Source organism: Limulus polyphemus, unplaced genomic scaffold (genome assembly GCF_000517525.1).
Source record: "Limulus polyphemus unplaced genomic scaffold, Limulus_polyphemus-2.1.2 Scaffold776, whole genome shotgun sequence".
In the NCBI taxonomy this organism is placed as follows: domain Eukaryota; kingdom Metazoa; phylum Arthropoda; class Merostomata; order Xiphosura; family Limulidae; genus Limulus; species Limulus polyphemus.
In genome coordinates this window covers 34,439-44,893 of record NW_013666386.1, presented here as the reverse complement: position 1 = coordinate 44,893, position 10,455 = coordinate 34,439, and the positions used below count along the sequence as shown (strand labels likewise).

Here is a 10,455-nt window from a genome sequence, read left to right as displayed (position 1 = left end):
TTATTGTTTGGTTTGTTGAATTTCGCGTAAAGCTACTAGAGGGCCATATGCGCTAGAAGTCCCTAGCTAGAATTTAGAAGTGATAGAGTAGAGGGAATACAGCTAGTGAATACCACCCTCCGCCAACTCTTCAACTACTCATTTACCAACGAAAAGTGGAATTACCTGTCACATTATAACGCCTCCACGACTGAAAGGGCGAGCATCTTTAGTGACGGGATTCGTACTTGTGACCCGCAGATTGCGAGTCGAGTGACCTAACCACCAGGCCATCTTTCATAAGTTAAACCTATGGGTTTAAACTTACGGTACAGTAATAAAATTACTTGGTCTCGACAAGTAACAAAGCATATTACGTCTAGGTGAGAACTGCAATTCTGAGAAGTATCGGTTCGGTTTATAACATGGCATATCACCCGAGAGAACTGAGAAATGTTGTACATGGGTTGACACAACCATACACAAATTGCTTGTTTATATCAAAAGACTAGTTTAGGCTGTTTAGTTTTAAATTTTGTTAATTAAGCATTTAGATTTTTAAGAATATATTAAGCTAGACAGAACGTGGGTTTATGTTTTGTTAATTAAGCATTTAGATTTTTAAGAATATATTAAGCTAGACAGAACGTGGGTTTATGTTTTGTTACGTCTGAACACAAAGCTACAGAATTCAACATGCTGTTTGTTTGTTTTAGCGCTAAGCCACATTTAGCTGTCTTACAGGAATCGAACCCTGGATCGAAAAGCACATTAACTCACTAAGTTATGTTCCTGGTTAGGGTTAGATACTCCTACTATAACTCTCGCTTTCCATTTCCTAGATACGGTATTTCTAGTCAACCCATTTTAACTATGTTAGAATATCATTATATAGATTTCATATAATCACTTCAGAAAGTAGTTAGCAAGAACTATTGTGCTTTCCAGGGCATTTGTTTTAAAAGCCCTGTTTCACCTTACCCGAACAGCTTTAACCGTTGTATTATATGCTAGTCTTGTCTCCTGCCTTAAAGAAGTTTTAAAGCAAAGGTGTATAGGCAGTAAAAAACAATTGTTCTTGTAGTGATAAGATCAGCATTATTACTTTCATTACCGTAGTATTGGTATTTGAATCTGAGTAGAATCTAGTTCTTTTTGTGATCCCATCTGTTACTGTCTAGGATTTCATCTTCTTTGGATGAGTTTATATGCAATAATGTAATAATAGAAGTGATCAGTTGTTACATTATTTTGTGATGTGACTAACCAGATAAAAAAAAAAATCGATTATTTTTGTAAGACTGGCTCGTTATAATTAATCTGAACAGCTATGTATTATTATGTTGAATACAGAGTTATTTTATAATGCATAATAAAGTTACAGACCAGGTATTTTTATAACATCGGCTTATTCAAACATTAAGCATTATTTAGGTTACAGATTAGATTGACTCATGATAATGTTTGTTGGATCACAGGTCAGGTAATGTCAAAATATTTTAACACCGTAACAGGCTCTTTCATCACATTGAATATGACAATGTAATTTATATTATGCAATTTCAAGATATTGGTGCCCAGTCAATGTCTTAATATTGAACCACGATAACACTTATCAGTTCAAAGATCACTCAGTCAATGTCTTAATATTGAACCACGATAACACTTATCAGTTCAAAGATCACTCAGTCAATGTCTTAATATTGAACCACGATAACACTTATCAGTTCAAAGATCACTCAGTCAATGTCTTAATATTGAACCATGATAACACTTATCAGTTCAAAGATCACTCAGTCAATGTCTTAACATTCAACCACGATAACACTTATCAGTTCAAAGATCAAGTATTTTTTATAATATTTGACATTCATAATATTAAAGTGCTTACAGCTCAAGTAATATAAGGATACTCAAACATGTTAACTACATTAGGTCACAAAGGAATTCGCATCATAATATTTTTACAGTCGTATTAAGAAACGACGAAACAGTTGGTATCTTGACGTTGCTTCCAATATTATAAAGAAATTATGAATTAATTTGCGTCATGATTCCACTTGCAAGAATCTTAAGAGATCAATAACTTGGTGATATATATTAGATAAAGGTATCAAATATCTGTCTAGTACTCGGGTATCTCAATTAAGCTTCGTACTGTGACATTGGTTTACTTTAGCTGATGTCATGTGGCCATGAACCAGTGGACGTCGTAATATTGCTTATAATGACATTAAAATAACAAATGATCTGGTATGACATTGCTTGTCATAGTATTTTCAAGTTCAGCTGATTGGTTCATCTTAATCTGTTCAGCAGTTATAAATAGGGACTGCTATAACCTTGGAATCCCTGACCTAGCTGGCCGGCTAGTCCATACATTGTATAAGGTTATGTTCAGGTTTGAAATTCCAACTTACAGGCAAAAATAGGCAAAAATATAGATGTGATTTCTTTTTTTTTTAAATGACAACTTGGTCAAACACCACTTTCAACTGGTGTCTCTTTATTTTGCTTTCTACCATTTTCTATTTTAGACACAGTTTTTGAGGTTGGGGTAATTTTTTTACAGTTTATATTTCAGATTGTGAAACATTCTTACTTTTATTATCCTTATTTCTACTGTATCTTTAGACCATCCCCTGAATCAGTTGTTCTTTCTGGCATTTTAATACTATACAAAAGGATGTGTATATGTTATATCAAAATGATTTTGAATATGCAAATCGGAGATTCACATGAGAATCGTAATCAAATTAAAGAAGCGGTGGAACCGAATATACCAGAACTACATTTTGACATTGTTCCCTATGTAGTGTAATGCCTAGTTTTTGTGAACGGTATGTAACATTGTGTGCAGATCGGGGATTTATAATTTTCAAGATCGATATGTCCCTTGTACTTAATGTTACTGAAAAACAACGGAAAATAGATGAAATTGGTAAACCAGGACCGTCCAGAAAGATACCTGTAAAATGTCTTACCCCAGCAAAGCGCGGCGCCTTGTAATGGGTGAGAATCCACAAGCATAAAGGTCAGTAGTAGAAGCCATCTACGTTCCCCAGGAAACAGTATTCAACATAATCAAGAAAGATCTCCGTATGGAAAAGCGACACAACTCACGTGCACGCAAGATACTTTCACGACATATCCGTTCAGCCGGCACATAGCTCAAGTGGCTGAAGAATGAAACTAGTATTGGTGATGCTATTCTGTGTGAAAACATATTGGACAAGTCATCGGACGTAACGTCTATGGATTTCTGTACAATCGGACTGTTGAAACGGCACTGGAAAACCGTCCTCCTTATAGCTAATGGAAAGGAAGCAGGGAGAAGTGGTGTGTATACGACAACCTTACGACGGAGCCTTTTACCACGAGAAATATGCTACATGGCTATTGTAAACATGCACGGTCGTCAGATAGAACTTGACCATATGTGGTGACATGGACTTTAACGACGTGGTGAGGCTCCAAAATCGTTTTAATACAATTTGTTTTCCTGTTTTTCTGGTGCATTATAGGTAAAACAATATTGTATATTTCATTATGATTTGCTGTTATTATAGTATTTCTAGATATTACAGTACCAATCTTAGTATCGTTAAAACATATCTCATATTTCGTTCACACCCCCTTTATAACTATATCATTGCAAGATTCTATATTTTCTCTACCACTTGGCAATGCTATATGTCTTAGATATCTCATTTTCACTCCAAATTGTGTATTCTAACTTCCACTCAGTAATTAGAACGCTAAAATATGTTCCAATTTTCACTCAATTTTTTATTGAAATTCATAGACCACCCGCCGTTCTGCCAGTTGCTCAGCGGTACGATTTATTCTAAGGAAAACACTACAGTATTAGTTTCAGTAGTACATTTGATTGTGTGAAAGCTTGAAAGAATGGATGCTGCTGTGGACAAAAACCTTAACACCGTATTTTTGTTTTTTTTATCCACGGATTAATTTTCAACCACAGTAAAAAAAACAATTATGCACTTCATAACTGGTAGCACGGCATAAGTGCTCAGTGTGAGTTGAATAGTGGTACACTTTACACACTTATTCTAAATGACCGGCACTCTTGTTACTTTAGAGTTGGTTGTAGAGGACAATGAGTAATAAACCTACACCGTCCAAGGACTTTACAAGAGGGCCGAGTACGACTCGGTGGTTAGCGTGTCGGACTTTGGATCTGGGGTTCCGTTATCGCAGGACAAGGAACAAGAAATACTGATATTTGTTTTCTATGAGGTTTTGCATAAGCCATTGAAAACTCTGTAATCTACTGTGTCAAAATATGCAATCCATATGACAGTAACGTATTTCAGTCAGAAGTTATGATCAGTCGGAGACACGGGGTTTCGAAGTGGCTTCACTACCTTACCAGTAACGGTTACACATATCAGTTGGTTATATATAATATATATATATTTTTAATTTCAAGTCAAATTATGCACCCTTTCTTGATTGTCTTTTTGATGTATATGGCCTTATTCTTGGTCTTCTGCTCTGGCAGAAGGCTACTACGACTATCACTACTGTTCTTGTCAGCACTAAATCTATTTTGGAGTGCCGACACAGCATCTTTGTGCTTGATAGATAAACTAGCCTCAACAATGGTTGGCTAAAAGTTCATTGTTATTGCATCTATAGCCACTGCATCTAGGAACCTTGTACATGCAGGTAATCGAGGGAATAATGATGATTGATGATAATATGCTGAAGAGTAGCAAAGTTCCAGTCACGGTCAGCGGGGCTTGGAGCTATCTGCTGAAAATCTATTGCGTTCCGGTCTGAAAAAACAGATGCAACGACACGCGAATAAGAATAATATTGACGTAACAGACCTGTAGGCTACACAATAAGAAATACTGTCATTAACTATGGGGTTTCTGCTGATGATGTGGCCTATCATAACTTGGTAAATTTTTGTCTGACTAGGGTACAGTAAAGTGTAATCATTATATCTCATCGTATGATACATTATTGACAAGTTTCACCAAAATCAGGATTCGCCACGTCGGATCCTTGCCACCGAGGCGTCCTTGGTTGAGGGAGAGATCCGCAGTGTATGTGTGTTACGTAATAATTTGATATATTCAGGTACACTGACTTATCTTATTTTTCGTATAGTAACCGCAAATAACAGGAGGAACAACCAAGAAACGTATCAGGAAGTCACACTGAGTCATCAAGAAGCATGCTAGCATGTGATACACGCTTTTGCGCAGGCTGCTCCTGTGGTAGAGCTCTGGACTTCGGAGCTTGCGAGACGAGTTCAGATCCATGCGATATCACAAAATATTATTCGCGCTTTATCCTGTTGGCGCGTTATTGAAGTGGCAGTCAAACACTTAGCGTGGATGGTGAGTGCTGCTGGCTGGTTGCTTCCCTCTGGTCAGTAGTTTAAAATTAGTAGTGGCTTCAGACAGCCTTATTAGATTTGCCATAAAATACAATACAAGATACTTTTGCATGATTAACTAGTGTCCACTACTGTATTAAAACGCTTAAAAGTAGAAGTTGAAATGTTTTATTACCAGCACGTAACGTTTTCAAAACACAGTTCTATATTGAGTGCAACGTTACAACACGCAGTACTGATGTCGGCAATGAACTGTTAACAAGAAACTTTTTATTCAATGTAAAGTCAAATCACTTGTAATCGTCCTATTGGAGGTTTGCCCCTCTTTTTCAGATTGTTAATTCGTTGCTTAGTTTAGAGGGATGTGTTTATATATCTATATGTGTGTGTGTGTTTATATGTATATATATATTTATATTTAAATATATATATTTAGCTCTGTGTCTGATCGCTGTTGTTGCTGTCGGTTTTAAACGTGTTTACACGTGATTTTAATTATCCCTTATTGTTAATATGTGAATATGATATTACCCACAGAACGTGTATTACAATGTTAGATCATTTACCAAACCAGCTAAAATTTTTTTAGCACGTGATTTCAATACGTTGTTGTGAAACACTGCTTAGTTTCCTATGTGGATACGGTAAAAACCGTTATTGTGAAACGCGAGAGTGTGATTTCTAGCGTACATGCGCGTTGCAACCGTAACAAAGATTGTTTTGTGTGGTACAGTCTTAGTTTACAAATATTTTAGTGGTATATCTTTTACACTTTACACTATCAACTTGCACGTATGGGGCTCCCCCCCTCTCGGTGATTGCTGTGGCATTAGTGATTGTACATAATAGGAGTATATGTAGAAGGTTTCTATATCGAAGTCGTTTCAAGGCCAGTGAAGCTTCTTTTCCAGTCATTGTGACAACATATAGGAACACTATAACGTATATGCGTGGACTAGGTTTACAGAAAATGTTTTTTGTCATAGTTACTGATAAGATTATGATCTTTAGAACGAGTATCAACACAAGATATGTAACGTCGGCTATAAAACAATGCTGTGAATCCTAAACCTTGACAATCAGCTCGATTCGTAACGTATAGAGGGCGATCCTTATAACGTTTACGCCCACTTGTACTTCAATAACATTTGCTACTGTTGCCTGTTGGTGAAGGGTTACCTTTAACGGGAAGTTTCATTCTGGACCTTAACACTTTTTGCAGTTCCAGTAGCAATAGACGCTTAAGGTGCATATAAAATAATGTGAGGTGTTGGCTTAACCCTTCTGTGTTAGTTACTCTCTTCCACCGATACACCCGGAGCTGTCGTCCTGTATTGATCACGTAATACACCTTGACTTAATATTCACTCTCGTCTCTGTGGCGAGTTTGCTGAAGCTAAGCTATTATTATTATTTTTTGTGGTAATGATGTTCTATGAACAGTACCATTGAGTCATGCGGAAATTTAGCCTTCCTTGGAATAAAGGATCCTCCTACAACCTTGATGCAGCATCGACTAGCGAGCAGAATGGAAAATTCATCTCCAGGTATCGTCAAACCTTCCCCTCAGAAGTCCACGAACATGGTGGAAATAGAGAGGATTCTTGCTGTTATTATTATAATTACTCCCATCATCACACCAACACCTCGGTAGGCCATGACAACATTAACGTGAAGAACGAACATTGTCGATGTTCTTGTTGCTATTTTCAACACCACCAGCACAACCCAAGACAGGTTAGGGCTAGGGGTAACAGTCTACCGCTCGTACAACTTTCCGAGCATCAACATGAAGGGCGCTTTGTAGGACCTAGGGAGGTTAGCATTCTTTAAAATTTTTGGGTAGAGTTAATTATCTGTAGATGTAAGAAGAGTAGCCTAATTTAGAAACAATTTATTAGTATAGCTTAATGTAGGTATGGTGATAAACTAGTTGAAGAATGAGATGCGATTTGTTTAAAATTGTTTAAATATTAATTTCTAGTTAAAAACTAACTCATTTAATACTGTGTTTGTAGCGTTAATACAGTCATGTGTTTAATTGTGTGTTCATAGTGTAAGAATAATGTGTGACTGTACTTATTGTATTTAGTACGGTCATGTGTATCTGACCTGTTCAGTACTTATCAATTTTAGTGAAGTCATGATAGGGATTTGCAGCTTGAGAAAATAATGAGGACACCATTTCCAGCTTAGTTTGTTTACTTCTTTTAGAGCCCCTAGTTATAGGCTTGAAAATATAATCTTTGCATTTTGATTAAACTTGTTTCTGTACGTTTTTGATCATCCCTATTCCCCTTCTTAAATTAACAAGAAACAAGATTAGCAAAAATTAAGTTTTTTTATGTCCATTTATAGAGAATAAATTAAAGACCACAGACAATAGAGTATTTTTCGTGCTTGAATGTGTATATTGTATCACACTAAAATATTACGTTTAAAAAAAAAAAGTCACGAAATACCCAAGATCAAGTGGCTCCAAGCCATATCTGGTCAGGGTTGGCTAGCTTTAAGAAAAACTAGCGGAAGCGCCACATCGCGAAATGGGCGGGCAAGCCTACGTCACACAAGGTAAACAAAAATGGCGACAGCAGGTGAAGAGGAAGATAGATGTAATGTGTCAATCACACGTATATGTTTGAACCAGAGCTTGCAGACGATAATGTGTCTAATGTTGACATGTTGGCCAAAGTGCACGAGGACTGGCAGTTGTCTGATCTTTCTTGGTATGGAATTGTTTCAATAGTTATATGTTACATTGTTATAAAAGACTGTTTTACACTGACATTTCAGGACGATGGGACGAAATTTACAGCCGTCAGTGTGGTCACATGATCGATAATATAGTAAAACTATTAGTACATTCTAGTAAATATTTGTTTTTTCCAATGATGAATCTATATCTAGATGTAGATATAATATTAGCTGATGGACTCCCGATACTGTATTCTGAAATTTCATACAAAAAAATTGTTTTAGCAGATCTACTGGTGTGTTTTATAAAATCTGAATGGTTGCTGACAATTTTATATTGCACTTAAAACATTAGCTACAACTTGAGCTTACCCTGTTTTTGAACAGCTGATAGGACACGACTATCATCGCAGTTATTGGTCTGTGAACAAGAGGGTGATGTGCCACTAGCATAAGCCTGACTGCTGATCGCCGTGCTTGATGGATCTCCCTCGAATTTCGGGTACACGCTGGGTGCTGCATCTTTCTTTAGCGCCAGTTTTTTTTTGTGCAAATCTTATATCAAATTGTAGTTTATTTTCGAAGTTTGATTTTTAAAGCTGTTCACTGCATACATGGCAGTTTGATACGAACTTTGTCCAGGCTATGTTTCGTTTTCTGTCTGACTTAAGTGGAAACTCGTATAGAGTACTCCTTGTTCTCACATCCATAAACAATACAGCGAAAAAAACCATAACTGTGTGCTCAAGAATAACTATATTTACGATGTCTGTCAAATGAAATTTGTCCAGAAAAAAACAAAAACGATTGTGGATTGTTTGGTAATATGTTTTTATAAGTCAAACTCGAGCATCGGAGACATTGCTGTTATATTACTGTAGTTTAAGTTTACAATATTCTTATTAGAACGAAATTTTCAGCCATTTTGAGTAATTAAATGTAATAACTTCCCTTGATTATTATTTTTTACTTAAGCGTGTAAAGGATCATGTGTTTTTTTATCTGCATTGATTTACAAAACGTTACTCGGTAGAGAAAGCTTTGTAAATTGAGATTTTAAATTGCAATGTTTGTGTTCTTGGTGAGGGGGGTATTTCTTTCTTGTTGGAGATATTTTTAAAATGCTCATTCTTTTTTCAGAGAGATTATAAACGACTTGTATTATTTCAGATCAAAGCGTGCATTTGTTGATAAACGCTTATACAGATATGATAAAAAGTCCAAATTTCAGAAAGCCAACAAATTCCCAAGCTTATACTCAGTTTCATCTACATTGTACAAACAAAGCAGCTTACTAAATGTATTGCTTAAAAGTAACTACCCAAGTTGAGATTTTTGCTTTTGAATACCAGTTCAGAAACAACAAGACACTGACGTATTAAAGTACCTTTACGCTGCTTGTCCGTCTAGAAAGAGCAAGTGACACTGACGTATTAAGGTACCTTTACGCTGCTTATCCGTCTAGAAAGAGCAAGTGACACTGACGTATTAATACCTCTGTGTCTTTGTATATACCAATAAAGGGTTACAGCACACACACACACACACACACACACACACACACACACACACACTGTAGCGCAACTTACCAGGCAGGGCCAAAAACTAAAGGTGTCACACTTAAAGACACAAACAAACTATAGGTGCAACGTACAATGGTGGAAGGATAAAATTACTTTAAAAATAGATCCCAAGATAGCGGTAAAGACACACCGTTCATCAGATTTCTACAACTGGTATAACTTTGATCTTTCTCGCGGCATTTATGATCTTATATGGTGATTGAATAGTTATATTGCTATATGTTAATTCTCGCCTGTGCTATTATGTAGGGATGACGCAAATACCATTCCTACTATCTTGTTTGCATGGTTTTTGAAGGATTGTTGATATTAGCCATCCCTACTTACTTACTTCTTTTTTATAGTTTTTCTTTACTTGTTTTTTAATGGAGTATTTCAATAGACATAGGAAGGTTGTATTTATAACCAAGTTCTAAATACAATGAGGTTACAACTGTAATTTTTTTATTATTGACTGGTAATTCATTTTTCACCCTGTAGTTAAGCTTTTTAAAGGAACACAATTTCTGTAAGAAAGTTAGCTTCAAGAGGTAATGGTAACATCGTTTACACTGGAATTATGATTTAAAACAATTACAACTAGTTATTAATGATACATATAAAAGCGGATACTCCGTTTGAAACTACTTCACCTCAGTGAAATTGACACCATTGTTTTGGTTTTTGAGTTATCATGTAATAAAAAAGAAGCAGAAGAAAGAACAAGAAATTCAAACTTTTTGCAATGATTCGATGACAAGGAGCCCACTTTGAGACTAATAATGGTTGGAGACGGCTTGAATGGGTAATGAAGAAAACTCTAATATAAGTTTAACAGAACAGCAA

The 10,455-nt window shown here is 36.0% G+C and overlaps 1 protein-coding gene across 1 annotated transcript in view; it reads left to right on the top strand.

The window, feature by feature from the left end:
* Nucleotides 1–6,226: 6,226 nt before the first annotated feature.
* LOC111086007 overlaps nucleotides 6,227–10,455 on the top strand; it is a gene marked incomplete at its 3' end in the record, with an annotated part of 36,259 nt that continues 32,030 nt past the window's right edge. Inside the window, exon 1 of the mRNA XM_022387190.1 lies at nucleotides 6,227–7,171. Coding sequence (XP_022242898.1) covers nucleotides 6,809–7,171 — 363 coding nt within the window. The remainder of the gene's footprint in view (nucleotides 7,172–10,455) is intronic.